This window comes from Spermophilus citellus, assembly GCF_964194105.1.
Source record: "Spermophilus citellus genome assembly, chromosome: 10".
In the NCBI taxonomy this organism is placed as follows: domain Eukaryota; kingdom Metazoa; phylum Chordata; class Mammalia; order Rodentia; family Sciuridae; genus Spermophilus; species Spermophilus citellus.
Window position 1 is genome coordinate 38,955,210 of NC_138197.1, and position 22,759 is coordinate 38,977,968.

A 22,759-nucleotide genomic window follows, 5' to 3' on the forward strand; every position below is an offset into this window, starting at 1 on the left:
ATCCCAAGTTCAAAGCCAGCCTCAGCAAGCAAAAGTGAGGCCGTAACCCACTCAGTGAGACTCTGTCTCTAAATAAAATACAAAATAGGGCTGGGGATTTGGCTCAGTAGTCCAGTGCCCCTGAGTTCAATCTCCAATACTAAAAAAAATAAAATAAAATAAAATAAAAAAAAAAAAAAAAAGAAAGAAAAGACAACTTAAACCAGGCACGGCGGTGCACGTCTGTAATCCAGGAGCTCGGGAGCCAGTTCAAAGCCAGTCACAGCAATTTAGCGAGGCCCTAAGCAACTGAGCAAGACCCTGTCTCTAAATAAAATACTTTTTTAAAAAGGGGGCTGGGGGTGTGGCTCAGAGGTTAAGCTTTCCTGGGTTCAATCCCCAGTACCAAATAAATACATAAATTAATTTTTAAAAATAGCTTTATTTTGCACCTTCCCAGAATCCCGTAAAACGCCTGTTCCCAGGGCCCTGCCTCCATCGTTGCCTCGCAGGGCCCCAAAACCTCACTCTAACTGTCCGGCCAACCGCTGGCACGCCACAACCAAACCGAAGGCCCTCAGCGCTGTGGGAAACGCAGTTTCAGACTTCCGCAGGCCCCGCCTCCTTGGTGCTGGTAGGCCAACGGGAAAAACAGACGCCCCTTTCTGAGGCTCTCTGGATATTGTAGTTCTTTTTTCAGTCAGCTGCGCAGTGACTACGGAAAGAAAAACTACAATTCCCACAATTACCGCAGCGCTACGGAAGCCGCAGGGACCATTACGCGCGCGGCACTACCGCCCACTTTCAGGACTCGTAGGCTCTCCAGGGCCTCTGTAAACACACTCAGAGACTGTCATGGAGGGGGAGGAGGAGGCGGCGGCAGTGAAGGGAGGCGTTTTGGGCCGCCTCCAAGGTCCGCTCTGCCATTCCTGAACTAGTCCCTGGTCCCCGTGACTGGCATCAGGGAAGTGAACTGTTAGGCGAGAGGAGGAGACAGTCAGAACCATATCTCCTTCTTGCCCGGGGCGGGGGCCGGGCCGGGCCGGGCCGGCTGAGCCAGGGGAGGGTCGGGGTAGGGAGTGCCTGGCCGGGCCGGCCTGTCTGCCGAAATGGATGACAGTAAGGTAAGTTCTGTGGTTTGCACGCGCAGCTGCCGCCGCCGCCTGCTTTTCGCTAAGTGCTAGTCCGCCGTTGAGCCTCAGCTCAGAAGTCCATGCCAACACCCAAGCAACATCTCCCTTACACATCCCTGCTCCTCTCCACTTATTGCCTGATGGTACCTAACAAGAATTCAGGGAACACCGGGGCTGTGTTTTTCCAGGAATGGCCCTGTCTTTATTCCCAGCACAACCCTGTTTGCCAGCTCTTCCAGAGAATTCTAACCAAAGTCCTTGACCTGCCTAACGAAATAAGTGAAGAAATTACTCTGCTTTTTCTTTTTGCCCTTCCGTGCGCCTTCTCAGCCGTCTTCGGTTTGGAAGATCTTAACTAGTGAACCCTGAACCAGCCCTATTCCCTTTGACTAAATAGTCCCCTTCTCTTAGAATCCCTCACTCAATGCCCCATTCATATAATCAGTTCACTCCCCTTATGAGCTATTTTCCTGTGGTTGGTTGGAACACTGCTAAGCTCCTGTTGCTATTTGGCCAGAGTCTGGAATTTAACCTCCTCTAGAAAGCCTTTCTCTAAAAGGAGTAGTGAATTTATTCTTGTTAATTTACCTTAATATTCCATCTCCATCACACTTTTCCTGTCCAACATATCCATCTTTGTGATTTTAAGATAATAGAGAATGTTCATTGTTGGTTAATTCATACAGTTGAACTATGTATAACCTATTCATATTGTCTTCAAATCTACCAAAGTTTGTATTGTTTACTTTTATTCCATGAAGACAGGGATGGTCAGGGATTTGCATATTGGTGTTTTAGAATGCTTAAGAATTGGGCCTTTTTATTTTAAGGACTCAAACTTTTAAAAATTTGCCAGTTTTTGAAATCAGCCCTTCCCAGAGCTTTTCAAAGCCTCATTTTCTGAAATCTCTGGCATACTCCTTGGATAATGGTTTCCTTTGTTTGGATGCCCTTTTTACCTCCACCTAAACTACTAAATTTTGCTGTTGTTGTTTTGTTTCACACATCCTCAGAGAGATTAAAAAAAAAAAAGTCCAGCTTTTCTTTGCTGTTTTATTCTACATTATCTTCCTTTCTTCTTCATGCAGAAGGCCTTGAGAAAAGTGATAGAAGGTAAACCCCAGCACAGTACTCTGGACTTAGTACTCACCTAGAGGAACGGATTGCTTGTGAAGCAGCAAACATTTCCTATTAGGATTGATATTTCTAACATAAGTGGTTAGTTCCAAAATTTTTCCAGAAAATAATTTTTCATAGTCTTTGCTAGTTCAGTCTTTTAGGGTTAATATCTTTTTTAAATATTTATTTTTTAGTTATAGGTGGACACAATATTTTATTTTTATGTGGTGCTGAGGATTGAACCCAGTGCCTCACATATACTAGGCGAGCGCTCTACCTCTGAGCCACAACCCCAACCCCTTTAAGGGTTAATATTGAAATTATATCTGAATTCGGTCCATTATAGTTCCCAGAAAATAATAATTTTGTAACCATTTAAGGATGCTAAAAGAACATATTGTTCTTTAATTTTCTCAGCTTGTGACTCCTACCGCATTCTAATTTTTAGTTGCTTCCTTTTCAGATCTTTAAAGCACAATAGCTTTCTTAAAGTCTTCAGTAATCTCAAATAAGTCCCAAGAAAAACTTAAAGGATTTTGGGTTATTCTCCTTACATATAAAATCACAAAGGAGTTATTTTTAACACTAGCACACAGTAATAGAAGGAGGATATAAAATTTCATCTAGCAGTGTACCTCAAACAACAGAAAGTGCTACTTACTAATGATTAATTGGAGGGCTGGGGTTGTGGCTTAGTGGTAGAGCACTTTCTAGCATATGCGAGGCACTGGGTTCGATTCTCAGCACCGCATATAAAATAAGTAAATAAAATAAAGATCCATGAACAACTAATAAAAATATTTTTAAAAATGATTAATTGGAACAGAATAACATTAAGGTGATTGCCCAGAAGTACTTGGTTTTATTAATCAATGTGCTCTAGTTGAGCAAAAGAGTGAGAGCATATATATAATAGCAAACAGGGAACATAGAGCAAGAGGTAGAATGGGCATCTAAAAAAGGTATCTCCCACTAATCAAAGAAAAAAGCTGTGTGCCTAGCCACTGCTCTTTACAGCTATGAAGAAAAAACAAAGCAAGTAGTGACATCTTCATTGAATACTTTTTTTTTTAGTTGTTGATGCACCTTTATTTATTTATTAATTTTTTTGTGGTGCTGAGAATCAAACCCACTGCTTCACACATGCTAGGCAAGTGCTCTACCACTGAGCCACAACCTCAGCCCATCTTCATTGAATGTTAAGGGCTACTGTTAACTTCCTTCACCACCACAACCTAGGTCTTTTATTTACCACATCTTCAGAAAGTGAGAATGTCTAATCACTTCTTTTCTGCTGCTAACCTTTCTGCCAGTTTCTCCAATCAGAAGGAGAAAGAAGATAAAGTAGGCATCTCTAAACTGAGGGTCCTGCCACTCTTTTCAACTCCATGGCTTTGCCCTTCTCCCAACTATTCTCTTTTGAAGCTGGAGCTAAGTATACCTTCACCTAAATATAAAACAATGGCTGAAATGGTTACAAACCTATTTTAACAATGCCTGAAATGATTACAAACTGGCTCAGCAAGATGGTCTTTATTTTACTGTCTTTGCTTCTTTCCCACCCAACTCTTCTCAAAATTCAGTTGACACATGAACCACTCCCTGGGGAACTATTAAATCCAAAAATAGACCCCATTCCCAGGGATTCTGATTCAACAGGTATCTTCTACACTTTGAAAAATACTGACCCAAAATTATCAAGCCTAACTTATCATAATTTGGCCTCTGATTATCTTTCCAACCTTTTCTCTGATGACAATTTTACTTGTGCCTTATGCTATAACCTCAGGGTTAGTAAAGTATGCCCTGACAGCAAGCCAAATATAGTCTGCTGCTTGCTTTTGTAAATAAAGTTTTATTGGAACATAGCCATGCTCTTCCAATACATTCTGCCCATAGCTATTTTTGTGAAACAATGGAAGAATTGAATAATTACTAAAGCAATCATATGGCCTACAAGTATTTACCATCTGGCCCTTTACAGAAAATTTGCCAATCCCTGTTAATCAAAATTGGGCATCTAAAATGGGGAGTTTAGGAACATGTTAAATAGTAGAGTAAAAAACAGTCCTGCTAAAGTATATCTCATACTAGGCTAGTTGGGTAGGAAAAAATCTTAGCCAAGTTATTTAGCCTTTCTGAGTTTCTACTTTCTTATCTTTTAAATGAGGCCAATACCTTCTTTGCAGGCTTTGGTAAGGATTACAGATGAATCACATACAGAATCTAGTTCAGAGTCTTAACACATAGTTGGTACTAAAGAGCATTACTGGGGGCTGGGGATATAGCTCAGTTGGTAGAACGTTTGCCTCATATGCATAATGCCCTGGGTTCAATCCCTAGCACTACCAAAATAAATAAATAAATAATCGCTTATACCTTTGGGTTTTAAAAAAAAAAAGAACATTACTGTGAGGCTGGGGATGTAACTCAGTGGTAGAATACTGGTCTAGCATGTGTGAGGCGCTGAGTTTGATTCTCAGCACCACATATAAATAAATAAATAAATAAATGTCCATCAACAATTGCTCTTTAAGATGTCTGTACCATTTTACATTCCTTCCAGTCATGTATAAGGGTTCCAGGTTCTTCACATCTGCACAAACACTTGTTATGGCTCCCTTTTTTGTTATATAGCCAAGTCTTAGTGGTTATAAAGTGGTATCTGGTTGTTTTGATTCACGAAAAACTAGTGATATTGAGTATTTTATTATTAGCTTATTGGCCATTTATGTATCTTTAAATGTCTATTCAAATCATTTATTCTCTTTGCTTCTTTCCCACCCAGCTCTTCTCAAAGTTCAGTTAGCACATGAACCACTCCCTGGGGCACTATTAAATCCAAATTCCTAGGATGATTGCAAGTTCAAAGCCAGCCTCAGCAAAAGTGAGGCACTAAGCAACTCAGTGAGACCCCATCTCTAAATAAAGTACAAAACAGGGCTGAGGATGTGGTTCAGTGACCGAATGCCCTTGAGTTCAATCCCTGTTACAAAAAAAAACCAAACAGATACACCAAAAATTGATTTATAGATGGAAAAGATATGCTATCAGAATTCTACCTTTTTGCAGCAATTGTCAAGACAGTTCTAAAATTTATATGGAAATACAAGGAATCCAGATTAGCCAAAACAATTTTGAAAAAGAACAAAGTTGGAGGGCTCACACTTTCCGATTTCAAAACTTACTAAAAAGCCATAGAATACTCTGTTTTCTCTTCAGATCGTATAAATCTTTTGCCTTTTACTAAAAAGCCATAATAATAGGCTATAGGGATATAACCCAGTGGTGGAGTACTTGCCTAGCACGTGCAAGGCCCTGGGTTCCATCCTGTGCAGGGGAAAAAAAAAAAAAAAGGAAGGGCGAGGAAAGGAAAGGAAGTCACAGTACTCAAGGCAATGTGATACTGGCACATGAATTGATACGCAGATTAATGGGAAAGAATCTAGAAATAAACCCTACATTTATGGCCAAATGATTTAAAAAAAAGTGCCAAGGGGGGATAAGGGTGTAGCTCAGTGGTAGTGTGTATGCTTAGCAAGTGCAAAGCCCTGGTTGCACTTGAGATGGATGTGCACTTGGATAGAGGATACCCAACATCCCTCTCTCACAAAACAGTGCCAGAATAATTTAATGGGGAAAGACTAGTCATCTCAATAAAGGTTGCTGGGACAGCCACAAGCCACATACAAAGTCGGATCCCTATCATGCAATACACAAAAATTAACTAAAAAAAAAAAAAGATTTAAAAATAAGAGCTTTTTGTTTTGTTTTGTTTTAAGGGTACTAGGTATTAAACGGGCAATCTAACACTGAACTACATTACTAACCCCTTTTTTATTATTTGTTTTTTAAAATTTTTTTTAGTTGTTGATGGACCTTTATTTTTTAAATATTTATGTTTTAGTTGTAGTTGGACACAGTACCATTATTTGACTTATTTAATTTTATGTGGTGCTGAGGATCGAACCCAGGGCCTTGCATGTGCTAGGTGAGTGCTCTACCGCTGAGCCACAACCTCAGCCCCAGACCTTCATTTTATTTATTTATATGTGGTGCTGAGAATCGAACCCAGTGCCTTGCACATGCTAGGCAAGTGCTCTGCCACTGAACCCAACACCAGCCCCACCCCTTTTATTTTTATACGGAGACCAAGTCTTGCTAAATTGCCAAGGTTGTCTTGAACTTGTGATCCTCCTTCCCAGCCTCCCCAGTCACTGGGATCACAGATGTGTGCCACCATGCCTGGCAAAAACTATAAAACTCTTAGAAGAAAATATAGGATCTAATCTTTGTGACCTTAAATTGGATGATGGTTTCTTAGATATGACACCACAAGCACAAACAATTCCCTCCTCCCACAAAAAAACTATACTTCATTAAAATTAAAAACTGTATTTCAAGGACAAAGTATCAAGATAAAAAGACAAGCCCACTTAATGAGAGAAAATATTTGTAAATCATAGACATGTTATAGGATTTGTATCCAGAATATATAAAGAACTCTTACAAAAATCAACCATAAAAAGATAGCCCAAATAAAATGGGGGTAATTTTTAATTATCACTGGACCTTTATTTTAGTTATTTATATGTGGTGCTGAGAATTGAACCCAGTGCTTCACAGTGCTAGGCATGTGCTCTACCACTGAGCCACAACCCCCGCCCCTGTTTTTCCATTTTTAGAGAATTTATTTTCACTGTAATATTTATTATTAATCTTCTGTCTTCTTGCTTTGGGTTTAATTTGCTCTTCTTTTTTAAAGTTTCTGAAGATGGAAGATTAGGTTATTGATCTTAAAACCTTTTTAAAAAAATATTTTTAGTTGTAGATGGCCACAGTATCTTTATTTTATTTATTTTCATGTGGTGCTAAAGCTCAAATCCAGTGCCTCACACGTGCTAGGCAAGTGCTCTACCACTGAGCCACAACCCCAGCCTCTTAAAATCTTTTTTAATATTGATGTTCACAGCTCCCTCTTAGCAGTGCTTTTGTTGTATCTTATAGAGGTTTTGGTATGTTGTGCTTTCCTTTTCACTCACTTCAAATTAGTTTTTAAATTTTCTTTGTCATCACAATCTTCTCTGACCCATTAATTATAGGGAATGCCTTTTTAAAAATTGTTTTTATTTTTTTAAATGTTTATTTTTAGTTGTAATTGGACACAATACCTTGATTTTATTTATTTATTTTTATGTGGTGCTGAGGATGGAACCCAGCGCCTCGCACATGCTAGGTGAGTGCTCTACTGCTGAGCCACAACCCCAGCCCTGCCTTTTTTTTTAATCTATCATTATTTATTTAATACTTATTACTATGTACTAAGAATTATATGATACTGTACAGGTGTTTCCTTTGTTATAATCATGCCTTGGTTCATGACTGTAAACCCAGTGGCTCTGAAGGCTGAGGCAGAAGGATCTTGAGTTTAAAGCCAGCCTCAGCAAAAGCAAGGCACTAAGCAACTCAGTGAGACCCTGTCTCTAAATAAAATACAAAATAGGGTTGGGGGTGTGGCTCAGTGGTCAAATGCCCCTAAATTCAATCCCTGGTAGCTCCCCTTCCAAAAAGAGTGAATCTTTTTTTTTTTTAAGAGTAAATAAAACAGATAGTTAACAGAAAATAGGACCTTTATTCTTACTTGCTTATAACCAATAACATTTAATATTTTTAACATATAATAAAGATAGACTTAGTATTGCCCGAAATCTAACGTCTTTAATATCCTACCTTTTTGAAAGAGGTTCTCTGGAAGATATGAAAAAGTGGCTAGCAAGTTTCTTTTTTTGATGGTAGAGAGTATGGACTGAGGTCCTCTTGAGTGTTTCCTTAGGGCCTATTATCTTTAGCTCACTAATGTGTTTGGGGTGGAAAAAGAGGCAAAATGGATAGTGGTAGAGAGGTACACTGTTTTAAAGCCAGGTATTTAAATTATCATATGACTTTAAGTCAATAGAAATTAAAATAGTAGAAAAGCTAAATGTTTGGTGTTTTTCATAGTTCTTGGAGTTTGTATTGGTACATAAAAATCAATACTTTCATTTAGCCATATTAAAATCTTCCTCACAGAATACATATAAGGAGAGAGCAGAGGAACAAATGTAGTTATGTATGAGTTTGTGAAGATTTGATTTATTGGGAAGAATGTATTTTTTGGTCCAGTGATTTTTATTTTTTAGTATGGGGGATTGAACCCAGGGGCATTCAAACACTGAGCCACATCCCCAACCCTTTGTATTTTGAGACAGGGTCTTTCTAAGTTGCTAAAGTCTTTGCTAAATTGCTGAGGCTGGCTTTGAACTAGTCCTACCTTAGACTCCCTAACTACTGGGATTACAGACATACACCGCTACTCCCGAATGCTCCAGAGATATTTAAGGAATTTTCAGGGTTGATTTCAGTTTTAGTTTCTGATTCTTAAGTCCTAATTAACATTCCTTCTCTATTCCTCAATCTTTATGGCTTATGAAATACTAAAAGTTAAGGTGTTAAAGGCAATTAGTATACTAACCAACATTTGTCTAATATTTTTACAAGTTGCTTTCATATATATTTTATACTAGAGATTTATTATAGTCCTTTTTATACACATGACTTTTTTGAAAATTGGTACACATATCAGACATTATCTGGTATCAAAAACAAATAATTCAGCATATTACTGAAGAAAAGTTCCAACTAGAGAAGTGGTGGTTACACGGTTTTAAATGCAATTTTATAGGAAATGACATAAAATACAGGAACCATAGATTCATTTAATGTACCTTTATAATTTAAAAAAGGAATAAATAGCTCTAATTCAAATATTTTATTATCATGAAACCTAAACAAAGGGTTATGACTGTTGTTTGATTTTTATGACTTTGTTAGATTTAAAAAATCAAAGAAATCTATGAAATAACAGTGTTCTCTTGCTGACTTCAGCCATTCCTGAGTTAATTGAAAAGAATAGTATGTGAGATATTGGATTATAGTGTTAAAATTGCTGACTCATTTTACTACATAAAGAATAGAGCTGGGTGTGGTGGCGCATGCCTGTAATCCCAGTGATTTAGGAGACTGAGCCCGGAGGATTGTGAGTTTAAAGCCAGCCTCAGCAATTAAGTGAGGCTCTACTCTAAGCAATTCAGTGAGACCCTGTTTCTAAATAATATATAAAAAAAAGTGCTAGGGATGTGGCTCAGTGGTTAAACACTCCTGGGTTCAACCTCTGGTACCAAAAAAAAAAAAAAAAAAGAAAGAAAGAAAATTAAAAGTCATTATACATTTATTTTACGCATACTTGCATTTATGCTGTAACATACTGCTTTTTAAAACTGTAATAATAGTATATTTAATTCAGGGCATTAAAAATATTTTAATAAAATTATGCAGTTGATGAGATATAATCATTATTTAAAATTTAAAAATTAGTAGTATTTGGGTCAACAAGGCCATTCTGTAATTGCTATCAAATATTTAGCTTTGAGAAGTTTCCTGATGAATATTGTTTTTTTTTTAAATTTTTTTGTAGTTGTAGATGCACAGCATGCCTTTATTTATTTTTATGCATTGCTAAGGATTGAATCTATTGCCTCACACATGCCAGGCAAGCGCTCTGCCACTGAGCTACAACCTCAGCCCCGAATATATTGTTATATCGGTATTAAGACACGATGATACAGAATAGAAAAGCTTCAAAAGACCAGTTTTTGAAAAGTTTAAATTTCTTTAAGAGTAGTCCTAAAGCAGCAAGTTTTTTTTTTTTTTTTTTTTTTGGTACCAGGGATTGAACTCTGGGGTACTTAACCACGGAGCCACATCTCCAGGCCCCCACCCCCCCCCACCTTTTTTTTTCTCACTGAGTTGCTTAGGCTTTGTTAAGTTGCTGAGGCTGGGTTTGAACTCTCACTCCTCCTGTGTCAGCCTCCAGAGCCACTGAAGCAGCTATCTTTTAAGATGATGGTAGAAAGGATACTCTTTCCCCCGCCCCCCAGACCTGGAAGTAATTGTCTCATTTCAGACTTATACTATAAAATGGTTAGCCGTTATGTTATGAGTGGGGTTTGGTAAATGTGGCTGATTGACATTTAAAATTTGTTTTCTTAGGGCTAGGGATGTAGCTCAGTGGCAGAGTGTGCATTGCCTAGCATGTGCAAGGCCCTGAGTTTGATGCCTTGCACTGCAATAAATATAGATTAGATATTGTTTTCTGACTAACCATTATACATAGTATTGATTTGATCTTTATAGGGTATTTGGCATTGTTGGTGTATGATGTTAATAATGATTTTGAACAAATAAATCAAGGTTTTTGTATCCAAATAAATATTGACTTAAGAGTTTTGCTACCTGGGAAGCCTTTTACATTTATTTAAGTATTTGCTGGTGATTTGAATTTTGCATCTTCTCTTTTAGAATTGCTTTTAAAGCCCTAGCAGTATTCCTGTCAGTATACTGAAGGTATAAAACTTGCATTCTCTGAGAGTGATTTGCAGTGTTGGGGATCAAACCCAGGATTTCAAGCATGTGAAGTCCACACTGTACCTCTGAGCTACATCCTCAGCCTTTCTCTGAGGGTGATTTTCAGAAAAAAACTCATCATCATTCAGAACTTCATCAAATAAATAAGATAGACAATCGTATTGTTTGTGAATTTAATGAATAGTTTTAAAATAATGAGACACAGTATGAGAACTGGTTCCAATAGTACTTTCCAAAAAAAGTACTTTGGAATAAATGCATCCCTTTTCAAGGTTACTGCTTTAAAGCATATTTACTTGATGTGCAAGTTTAGGTTCATGAGTTTAATTAAAACTTCATCATCTTTACTGCATAGTTAGATATAGTATAAGACCTTGGGAAGGTTTCAAAGCTAAACAAGGAGGAAAATTAAATCATTTTGTCAGTCACCTAATAATTGTGCCTAGGCAGGTAAAGATAGTGAGAGGATATTTTGTGACACCCAGTGGGAGCAAGTAGAAATCAGTCTAGGGTATAATTATCAGCTTCTAAAGGCAAAAGAGAATTATCCTGAAGATTTCTTGGACTTTCTGTATGTTCCTTTGGGTTGCAATTTGAAGAGGGTTTTATAGCTCAAATGCTTAGGATGTATATTTTATATATATATATATATATATATATATATATATATATATATATATATATAATATAAAATTCAATACGTGTATTTTTCTAAATTTAAACATTTCAAAAATCATAAAAAAGATCTTACAAAAGCTATTATCACATATCAGAGAAATCATCACTGACCTTGTTAACTTCTTTTCATCTGTTTGTTATAACATTGAGATCATAAGGAACTTGCAATTTTGAATGTTGTTTTGCTTATTTCAGTATAGTTTTTTCAAGGCAATAAAAATTCTTTATAAGCAAAATATTTAGTGGTGATATTTTAGTTTTTAAAAATATATTTTAGTTGTAGATGGACACAATACCTTTATTTTATTTTTATTAATTCTTACCTGGTGCTGAGGCTCAAATCCAGTGTCTCATAGGTGTGAGGCAAGCACTCCACCACTGAGCCAAAACCTCAGCCCCAATATTTTAGTTTTTTATTATTCATCTCCATATGGTTTATAAAATTTACTGTTTAACTATTTAAACTTATTATTGAATAAATAATAAGAGCTTATGTTATATCTTTTCTCACATTCACAGTATCAAAAGTATCAGAAAAAAAGAGAGACAAAGACCTGAAGACATTTGATGGAATTGGGCTTTCTTAGTTCCAGAAGCTTCACTTATTTATCATTTGTAAATGTTCTCTTTGCTAATATGTATCCATGGCCACTTTGCTATATAAACTAAGAGAAAAAGCAATTATTTCTTCTCTCTCTTGTTGAAGGTGGTTGGAGGCAAAGTAAAGAAGCCTGGTAAACGTGGTCGGAAGCCAGCCAAAATTGACTTGAAGGCAAAACTTGAGAGGAGCCGGCAGAGTGCAAGAGAATGCCGGGCCAGAAAAAAGCTGAGATACCAGTATTTGGAAGAGTTAGTATCCAGTCGAGAAAGAGCTATATGTGCCCTCCGAGAGGAACTGGAAATGGTAAATTCTCTCAGTAAAATAAGTCAATCTCAGCAAAATAAATGTATACAAAAATATCAGTTTTTGTTAATCCAGTTGTCAAAAATTGGAAAGAATATTAATCTGTTAGCCATGGTGTGGGCAAATAGTCATTTTCTTAGGTGGGAACAAAATGTAGATGATTGTTTCATTGAGGAATTTTTTATGATAGGAAAAAATAGAAAATAACCCAGATGTGTAACAATCTAAGTCAAATAAATTATACTACATTCACATATGGGACTGCTTTGTAGCCAGTAAAAAATCACAGGACACATATGTGTTTACTGGTATAGAAGGATGTTCATAATATATTAATTGTGAAAAACAGTGTAACAATATGTAATTGCACAAATTATGATACCATTTGTATTTAAATGAATTTATCTATTTTACATGTTTTATTTCATTCATTCATTCATTGTTTTTTCTTTTTGATACTGGTGATTGAATATAGGGGCATTTACCACTGAGCCACCTCCTCAGCCCTTTTTATTTTTTATTTTGAGGCAGTTTTATTTTGAGACACTGAGTTGCTTAGAGCCTTGATAAGTTGCTGAAGCTGGCTTTAAACTTGTGATTCTCCTGCCTCAGCCTCCTGAGCCACTGAGATTATAGGTGTGCACCACAATGCCCAGCCATTTAATTTTTTTAATGCATTGAATTTGACCTATGCTATAAAGTATTTTTACCTGCATTATAGGTTACTTAAGGGCTTCACCTTTGTATATACCCAAAGTCCATAGTATACACTCTGGTAGAATATACATCTCCTGTCATCTATATCTCATGGTAGTGTATATGTCTGCAATCTAGTAGATGTTTAGTGACTGCTTGTGAAAGAGGGAAGGGTAATTACTAAAATTATTTTTTGTGTTTGGGATAGAAATACTGTGACAGTTATAAAAAATTGAGATGAATTCTAATTAATGGCATAGTATGAGGGCATGTTCTTTTAGTTAGAGGGACCTCTTTAATCTGAGCAACCCTCCAGCACATTGCAAAACTGTGCAGTAGCAGTTTTTCTGGCCTCTTCTGAAAGATGACAAATCTCATATATGATCTAATGTGATAAATAAGTAATACCATGGAGTGTGGGATTCTCAGCAATCAACCTGACCTCTAACTGTGGGAGTTTGTATATCTAGGATTCTACCAGTGGTTCCTGAATTCTGTTAATTTTTTTTTTTTTTTTTTTTTTGCGGGGGTACTAGGAATTGAACCCAGGGGTGCTTTAGCAGAGCTACATCCCAGTCCTTTCTATTTTGTAAGAGAGGAGCTCACTAAGTTGGCTTTGAACTTGTGATCCTCTTGTTTAAACTGGGATTACAGGTGTGAGCTACTGGGTCTTTTAACATTTTTATATATTTCAGTACAAGCAGTGGTGCATGGCAATGGACCAAGGAAAAATCCCTTCTGAAATAAAGGCCCTACTCACTGGAGAAGAGCAGAACAAATCTCAGCAGAATTCAAGCAGACACACCAAAGCTGGGAAGACAGATGCTAATAGCAATTCCTGTGAGTATGATCCATAGGAGAATTTTTATTTATTTTTTTATTTAAATTATTTTTTTTGTAGTTGGATAGCATGCTTTTATTGTATTCATTTATTTTTATGTGATGCTGAGGATTGAACCCAGTGCCTCCCACATGCTAGGCAAGTACTCTGCCACTGAGCTACAGCCCCAGCCTGGAAGAATTTTTATTAAGGGAGCATCTCAAGGTAGGGTTTCTGTTGATCACTTCCTTAATGTCTTTTTTTTTTGGAGGGTACCAGGGATTGAACTCAGGAGCCCTCGACAACTGAGCCACATCCCCATTATTTAGAGACAGGGTCTCTAAATATTTAGAGACAGGTTGTTTTGCACCTAGCCGTTGCTGAGGTTGGCTTACAATCCTCCTGCCTCAGCCTCCCATGTCACTGGGATTACAGGTGTGCACCACCAAGCCCGGCCTTAATTTGTCTTTAAATAAAATGAAAGGTTGATGTCATTTGCAATGCACTAGTAAGGAAGTTAAATAGCATTAGATTCTAAATACTGAAATGCCCTTTATATGAGTTCTATAAAGGGCAACTGATCCATTTATGGAAATTTTTTTATTAGGAAGATAATACATAAATAGGAATGACACTGATCTAGTTATTGTTGATACTACTATATTTTATTTAGAGACAGGGTCTCACTGAGTTGCTTAGTACCTCGATTTTGCTGAGACTGGTTTTGAACTTGTGATCCTCCTGCCTCAGCCTCCCCAGTTGCTGGGATTACAGGTGTGTGCCACTGTTCCTAGCTTTATTTATATTTTTATTTACAGCTTACAAAGTAGTTTCCCTTATATTTATCTTAAATATGAACTCTAATAATCACATTAAAGAATTTAAGGGTTGATGGTATAGCTCCATGGTAGAACATGTGCTTAGCTTGTACAAGTCCTGGGGTTTAATCCCTGGCATCAAAAAGAAAAACAAACAAATTATACTTATTTTTTAGATGAGAAATAGCAGAAGTCTGGGTAATGTGCCCAAGGTCACACAGCTATAATATTAGAACCTGTCCTCACCAGTCCAGGCTCTTTTTCTGTCAATATAAAGATTTCTTTTCTTGTTGTGGAGATTGAACCAAGGGCCTCACATGCTAGGAAAGTGCTCTACTACTGAGCCCAACCCAGCCTAGGAATATTTTTTTCCCTCAAAATCTATTTTTTAGTTGTAGATGGACACAATATCTTTATTTTTATGTGGTGCTGAGGATCAAACCAAGTGCCTCACATGTGTGAGGCAAGCATTCTACCACTGAGCTATAGCCTCAGTCCCCCCACCCACTTTTTAAAATTTATATAACAAAATTAACCATTTAAGAAAAAAATTAACCATTTTAAAGTAATAATATAGAAGCATTTAGTATATTCACAGTGTTGTACAAGTATCACCTCTAGTTACACAATATGTAATCACTCTAAAAGAGAACCCTAAACCCACTAAATAGTTATTACCTTTATTCCTCCCCTGGCCAGTCCCTTAAGACTATGAATCTTCTTTTTGTCTATATGGATTTATCTTGGTCGGATATTTAATATAAATGGATACATATAGTATATGACTTTTTTGTCTGGCTTCTTTCATCTAGCATCTAGGTTAACTCACATGTCTTAGTGTTTATTCCTTTTTGTGGTCAAATAATATTTTTACACATATGTATATCACTGTTGTTTATCCACTTATCCACTGATGGACGATATTTTTTGTACCTTTTGGCTCTTGTGAACAATGCTCCTATGAACATGTATGTACAGGTATTTGTATACTTATTTTCAGTTCCTTTGAGTATATACTTAGCAGTCAAATTGATGGAGCATATGGAAATTCTGTGTTTTAACTTTTTGAGAAATTGTCATGATGTTTTCCATAGTGACTAAAACATTTTATATTTCCATCAGCAATATATAACCTCTAATTTCTACACAGCTTATCAACACTTGTTATTTTTCATTTTTTATTATTTATTTTTTTAAGAGACAGGGTTTTGTTATGTTGCCCAGGCTAGTCCTTATCTTCTGTGCTCAAGTGATCTTCCTTTCTTAACTCTGGGGTTGCTGGAATTATAGGCATGTACCCCTGTGCCTGGCTGGATTTTTTAAAAAACAGTAGCTATCCTAATGAATGTGAAGTAGTATCTTATTGTGGTTTTGGTGTGCATTTCCCTAAATATCTAATCATTTTGTGTCTTTTAATGTGCTGTGATTGTTTGCAATTTCTTTGGAGAAATGTCTAAGTTTGCTAGTGTTTTAATTGTGCTTTTCATTTTTTTTGTCATCAGCAGTTTTATTTAGTTTAGCATATGCTAGAATATAATACATAACCTTATGCCATTTCTTATCATGGGTAGCCTTTTACATAATTAATTTGTACCTAACATTTTATATAACAAAAGAAACAATGAATCTGTAAATTATCAGAAAAGAGCACAGGTATAGGAAAATAATACATTTTTATATAAATTATAAAGGACAGTTACAATGGAAATCCACTAATATCCTCTCTCAGTTTTATCAAATAAAGTCAACACACATTATTCTGTGAGCTGCTAAGAATGTACAAACACTGTGGCCCTTTCGAAAGAGAGTAGTCAAAGAGGGAACGCCATCTTGATATACCCTGTTCTCAGTTCTTAACTGGAGTTGAGCTTCCTTTCATAGTCTTCTTTAAGTGGTGATAATTTGGCAAGATTTTCATCAAGAAATCTAGTTGTAAAGTCTGGGGCTGTGGTCGCTCAGTTTGCACCCGACGAAGGCAGTCTGCACCATAGATCACTGTATTCTCAGGGATGACTTCAAAAGTATTTAGGTTGCAACAAGCCCCAATGATGCAACCACTTGTCAATATTACATTTCTGCCTACATATGCTTTTGATTCAATGACATTGTTATCCCCCATTTTCATGGCTTGGGAATAACAGCCAACTTCAAACACATTGTTGGTGCCAATGATCATAGGTTTAGGTTCTGGATCTTCAGTGTCAGGAGTGATATTATCTGGATGAGCATTTATGATGAGGGCCTGTTCTTCTATCAGGTTACCTTCACCAATCACTATTGGCCCAGCTTCAGCAATAATTCGTGCTTTGGGGTGAATCACCGTCCTTGGTCCTCTTTTGAGTCTTCTCCGCCATTGTACTGTGCTTTTCATTTTGTTGTTGAGCTGTAAGAATTTTTTTCTGGATATTGGACCTTTATCAGATATATGATTATTTTCTCTCACTCTTTTAAGCTATCTTTTCACTTTCTTTTTTTTTTTAAAGAGAGAGTGAGAGAGGGGGGAGAGAGAGAGAGAGAGAGAGAGAGAGAGAGAGAGAGAGAGAGAATTTTTTTTTAATATTTATTTTTTAGTTCTCGGCGGACACAACATCTTTGTTTGTATGTGGTGCCGAGGATCGAACCCGGGCCGCATGCATGCCAGGCGAGCGCGCTACCGCTTGAGCCACATCCCCAGCCCATCTTTTTACTTTCTTGATAGTGTCCTTTTGATGTGCAAAATATTTTCATTTTGATGAAATCCATTTTACTTTTATTGCTCATGATTTTGGTGTCATATCTAAGACTCCATTGCCAAATCCAGGGTTGTGAAGATTTATCTCTTGTTTTTTCATCTAAGAATTTTATGGTCTTTTATTTGGGTTGTTGACCCATTTTGAATTTATTTCTCTTCATGGTGTAAACACAGGGTCCCTGTGTTGCATATAGGTATCCAGTTGGACCAATACCATTTGTCTTATAGATTGTAATGATTTTGTGGGTTGATTGATTATTATTATTATTATTATTATTGTGGTAATGGGGATTAAACCTGGGAGCACTTTACCACTGAGTTACATCCACAGCCCTTTTAATTTAAATTTTTTTTTCTCTTTTTTTTATTGGTTCTTTTTAGGTATATATGATAGAACACATTTTTACATAATTATACAAGCATGGAATATATCTTATTCTAAATAAGTCTTTAGTACCTCTCCTTCTGCTTATCTTTCCCCTCTCCCTTTCTCTATTGATCTTCCTGCCATTTACCCATAGTTATTTTTTTAAATTAATTTCTTGGGCTGGGGATGTGGCTCAAGCGGTAACGCGCTCGCCTGGCACGCACGGGGCGCTGGGTTTGATCCTCAGCACCACATAAAATAAAATAAAGATGTTGTGTCCACTGAAAACTAAAAAATAAATATTAAAAAATTCTCTCTCTCTCTCTTCTCTCTCTCTTAAAAAAATTATTAAAAAATAAAATAAATTTCTTGTACATGTATATGATGATTGATTCATGTGGTATATTCATATATGTACATAGGAAAGTTATGTCAGATTAATTCCACTGTCTTTCCTTTTCCTGTCCCCCCTTTAATCCACTGAACTTCTGTTCCTCTCCCCACCTTATTGTGGGTTAGCTTCCACATATCAGGGAAAACATTTGACCTTTGGTTTTTTTGGATTGGCTTATTTTACTTAGCATGATAGTTTCCAGATGTATCCATTTACCAGCAAATGTCATAAAGTCATACTTCTTTAAGGCTGAATAATACTCAATTGTGCATATATATACCACAATATTTTTATCCATTCATCTGTTCAAGGGCACTCTCGTTAGCTTAGATTTTTTAAAAATTTTATTCTGAAGCTGGGTGTGATGGCGCATGCCTGTAATCCTAGCAACTTGTAGGCTGTGGCAGGAGAATTGCAAGTTTGAGGCCAATTTAGGCCTCAGCAATTTAGGCCCTAAGCAACTTAGTGAGACCCTGTCTCATCAGAAAGTAAGTAAGTAAATAAATAAATAAATAAAAACAGGGTTGGGGATGTAGCTCAGTGGCAAAGTGACCCTCAATACCAAATAAATAAGTAAATTTTATTTGGAGACGAAGTGTTGCTAAGTTGTCCAGACTGGCCTTGACCTTGCAATCCTCTTGCCTCAGCCAGCCCCACCGAGTCACTGGGATTACGGATGTGTGCCATTGCACCTGGTTTATAAAGATTCTAGAATAAAGGTATCAGGTGTTTTCTTCATTGCGATTAGTCTGGGAGGACTTAATGTAGTTATTAGGAAATGTTATCAATTTTTTAGTCTTTAATTTTTTCTTGAATTGATATAATTGTCTTTTTGATGACTTTTATTAAATGAGGTAACACTGGATCTTAATCAAAATTGAATTAGTGAAAAAAGGCAAATCAACTGTTTTTCTTTCAATCTGTATTTTAAAAAGTAACCTTCCCATAGATGCTAATCTGAAAAGAAATTCATACCTTTTAAAACAGATTAGTCAAATTTTATTGACCTTGAAAGCATTGTAACATTGGTGAATTTGATTTATTTTTCAGGGTGAAGATGATATAAAATGATGAATCAGTGATTGAAGCCAATATTCTAATTTCCATGGAGGAAGAATAGGCAAGATTTTGCTTCTTGGCTCCACTTACTACCTACTGCTCAGTAGTCATCTCTGTAAATCTGCAGTTTCTACCAAAATGTGGGATTACAGATCTCAGAAGATCTTGCTTTAACTTTTAATACTTAGAAATTTTTCAAACATTCAGATCTGTTCTGTACTGCTACCCATGACATTTAACATGTTAGGATGCTTGAAAACACAAGAGTAGAGAAAAGTGGTTGAAGATTGTATTTTTGCACCTTAACTCCACATTGCTTTATTGGTTAATTTATATTCATGTAATTCACATAATTGTATGTCTATGTGTGTTTAGGTGTCACCTCCTTTCATGTTTCTGATTGCCCTACAAAGAGAAACCAAATGGGCTGATTGCTAACTGTAAGTTCTCAGCCTTTATGGACCTAATATTATTTCTTTTTATTTACTTGAGTAATGTTTATTTTCTGCATGAACCATGATTTCTCCTGTGAGCCATTCCAGCATAAGCTGTGAATATGTATTAACAAATATATACATTTCTATTTTTATAATCCATAGATATGCCTGTTTTAAATAATGTATATGTTTAAAAAATACATCAAGAAAAGCCTTAAGACAGCCTCTATTTAAAACTTTTGTTGCTGTCTTATCCAAATGTATTTATAAAAGTTTGGTAGGTCCACACTTTGATAACAGTCAAATTTTACTTTTAAGCAGAAGTAACCTTTTAGGCATTTCAACAGAATACATTATCTTGACAACCTAGAGTATGTATGTATATGTATATGTTTCTATTTTATGTTTATATATGTATGTGGGGAGGACAGGAGTGAATGTTCACACATTTTCTTGTGTACTCAACTAAATCGGAGAATTTTTCTGGAGAAAATAGGATGAGGGCTGGGATGTAGCTCAGTGGTAGAATGCTTGCCTTAGCATGCATGAGGCCTTGGGTTCAGTCCCCAGCACTGGAAAAAAAAAAAAAAAAAAAGATGAAGAAATTAGCTGCTGAGATTGAGTTTCTGCCTTGAGATCTGGAAAAAAACAAGGGACAAACTGTTGGTAAATTTAGTGGCTATAGCCATAAGCAGAATACTTAGTGTCTTCCATGACATGAGTTTTCTTATGAACATGTTCTGAGCTAGAAAAAAACATACTATGGTCATGCATCTGGTTCAGTCTGTGCCTCCACTGGTATGAAGCACTGGAGTTGGAGTTGTACACAGCAGTGCAGCTAGTGTGTCCAGCAGGAAGTATGCAAGGGCAGAGGAGTTCTTTGCAGTTCCCATCATTGCTACATCTACTTTCTTCTTGACCACCAAATGGAGTGATGGTTGACGAATCAAACTTATAATATGATGTACTCAGATCTAGGAATCTTTTGATTTCCCCAGTGAGACACTTTATCACTCTTTCTCATAGTTAAGTCAGTTGTATTCTCTATTGCTGCTAAATCATAATTGATCTTCACTAATGAAACAGATGTTTGGCTTCCAAACAAATACTTTTGTTATAGACTAGAAGTTTAATAGGAGGCATCATCATCTAGATTGTTTTTGAGGTGGGACATAAGTTGGACCACACAGTTTAAGATTAAAAGATACTTTTTTCCCTTTCTGTCAGGCCATGCATTTGAATAAAGTGCTTCCCCTTAGCCTGAGTTCCTGAAGACCTCTTGTGCTTAGGTTGCAAACTCAGATCTCTTGGCTAGTTGTGTGTAACTACTGATAAATCACTAGCCCAGCTTGTTGGGTCTCTGTATTTTGGAAGATAGGGACTTTAAGAGTATTTAATGTCTTCTTAGGACCATAAATGTGGGTAGATTAAGGATTGTTGATATTTAGACCTTCAGAATCTGTGTTTTAAGTGTAATGTTCAGATTGTAATGGGTATGTTTTTGCCAGCTGGTCTACTCAATTGTATATTTTTATTTTGCAGAACAACCCAAGACTGACTTTATGTTGCTTTGTTCAGTACCTTCTGAATTCCCCAAAAGAGTTGTTTTCAAAGCAAACATTCCAAAATGAATGTGGCTCTTCAATGCAATGTCTCCATTGTGATTGAAGGATTTCTCTCTGGTTATAATTCTAAATGACAGGGTCATTTGCACTTCCTCCCCTCCTCCCTAGTATCTACAAGAGCAGGGACTTTGTCCTCAGGTAGAGGATATATAATTTTGGGTGAAAGTAAATTATAATTTATTTTAGTTTATTTCTGAACCTATCTATTTGGTATCTCGGAGTAGATCAAACTAAGAGAATGTTCCTTGGTCTTGAAAATGACTGTTGTGATTGCTTTGGGCATTGTGCTCGCTGCACACTTTGTCCACTTTGGAGCATGTGAATAAATGTCACTGATTAAAACAGAACACTTCCCTCCCCATCCAGTGAAGGGGCAGCATACCTAAATCTCTCCCTACCTGTGATGACAGGGCTGGGAGAGGACAGACAGTGAAGGAACCAGTGAGTACAGGAGAAGGATTGTTCTCCTTGCCCTCTGAGTGGACAGAGTAATGTTTTTCCTTTTCCTTTTTTCCCCCAAAAGAAAGAAAGGTAAAGGAAAAGATATATTTGTGTATTTAGACCAGGCATATTAAGTCATTATTTTAGCATCAACATTCCATATATTAGGTCAACTGACTGTAACATGGAATGAATCTGACCAGGCCAAATTCTAGGATTTAGTTGAAGTCCTTAAACATTTTTCCTATTTTATTTAAAATATTCCTATTACATCTAAAGCAGAATTATCTCAGTGCAGCAAATTCATATAATTGTTTGCCAACTAATACATTACTTAGTGTTACCATTTAGCATTTAATTTTGTCATCTTTGAATTATGATTGATGTGACTAATTATAGAAAGTACAGGTTTAAACTGGAGTTATCTTTAGTTAATGGCAAATGAAATTTTTAAAATGCTGTATTTCACAAGAAATCAGTTGCTACTATCAGTTACATATTTCATTTTTAAAAGGAGGAAGATTATTGAACCACATGGTATTTGGGGGCATTGAAGGGATTTTTTTCTTTCTCTGAGAGCATTGTACAATTATATTTTTATGAGAAATAAAATATCTTCACCAGAGTTTGTCTCAAGTTGTCTATTTCACAGTACTGAACTATGTCTGTATAAGAGTATGGGGTTTAAATAGAAGAACTGGTCCTAGGTCCATTTTCTGAGTCACTTGAAATTATTTAATCTCTCATTCTTTTTCCTCATCTACAAAAAAAGGAGAATAACTTTCACAGAGTAGCTAAGCTAAATACAAGTTAAGAGAAATTGCATGTTAAGTAGTACAAAACTATATTAAATGTTCATTATTATGCCTGTTTGAGTGGGTTTTTTTGGGATTTAAAAAATATAGTTCTTTAATAAGTTGGAATCTAAAAATGTAGTGTTGCACACATCATATTTCCCAAGTCTTTAGCTGTATTATGTCAGTCCTTGAAATAGTGTAGTTGGATTCTGGATGCTCTTTTTATCAACAGTAGCCTTCTATTATTAGGTTAATTTTAAGAACTAATATTCCAACTGGCAATATTATACTGTCATCT

General features: G+C 36.3%; 2 protein-coding genes across 3 annotated transcripts; one reads left to right on the forward strand and one right to left on the reverse strand.

Annotated features, from left to right (window-relative positions):
* Positions 1-813: 813 nt before the first annotated feature.
* On the forward strand, positions 814-22,289 carry CREBL2 (cAMP responsive element binding protein like 2). Of its 2 annotated transcripts, none has more exons than XM_081309836.1 (4): positions 814-1,103; positions 12,079-12,276; positions 13,668-13,812; positions 13,923-14,044. In XM_081309836.1, coding segments are annotated over exons 1-4 (360 nt in total). In that variant the 5' UTR covers positions 814-1,088; the 3' UTR covers positions 13,925-14,044. The 2 variants fall into 2 exon arrangements, with proteins under 2 accessions (XP_081165962.1, XP_081165961.1); XM_081309835.1 differs by lacking the exon at positions 13,923-14,044 and adding an exon at positions 19,153-22,289 and having other exon boundaries at positions 819-1,103.
* On the reverse strand, positions 16,340-16,924 carry LOC308658545 (dynactin subunit 6-like). The gene has a single exon (XM_081311303.1). The coding sequence runs from the start codon at positions 16,784-16,786 to the stop codon at positions 16,457-16,459; it is 330 nt and encodes a 109-aa protein (XP_081167429.1). The 5' UTR covers positions 16,787-16,924; the 3' UTR covers positions 16,340-16,456.
* Positions 22,290-22,759: the final 470 nt, after the last annotated feature.

Bases quoted from the DNA above. Each gene is read 5' to 3' on its own strand.
- CREBL2 (XM_081309835.1), top strand. The intron at 12,277-13,667 runs GTAAATTCTCTC...TATATATTTCAG, and splicing joins TCCGAGAGGAACTGGAAATG to TACAAGCAGTGGTGCATGGC.
- LOC308658545 (XM_081311303.1), bottom strand. From the start codon at position 16,786: ATGATCATTGGCACCAACAATGTGTTTGAAGTTGGCTGTTATTCCCAA.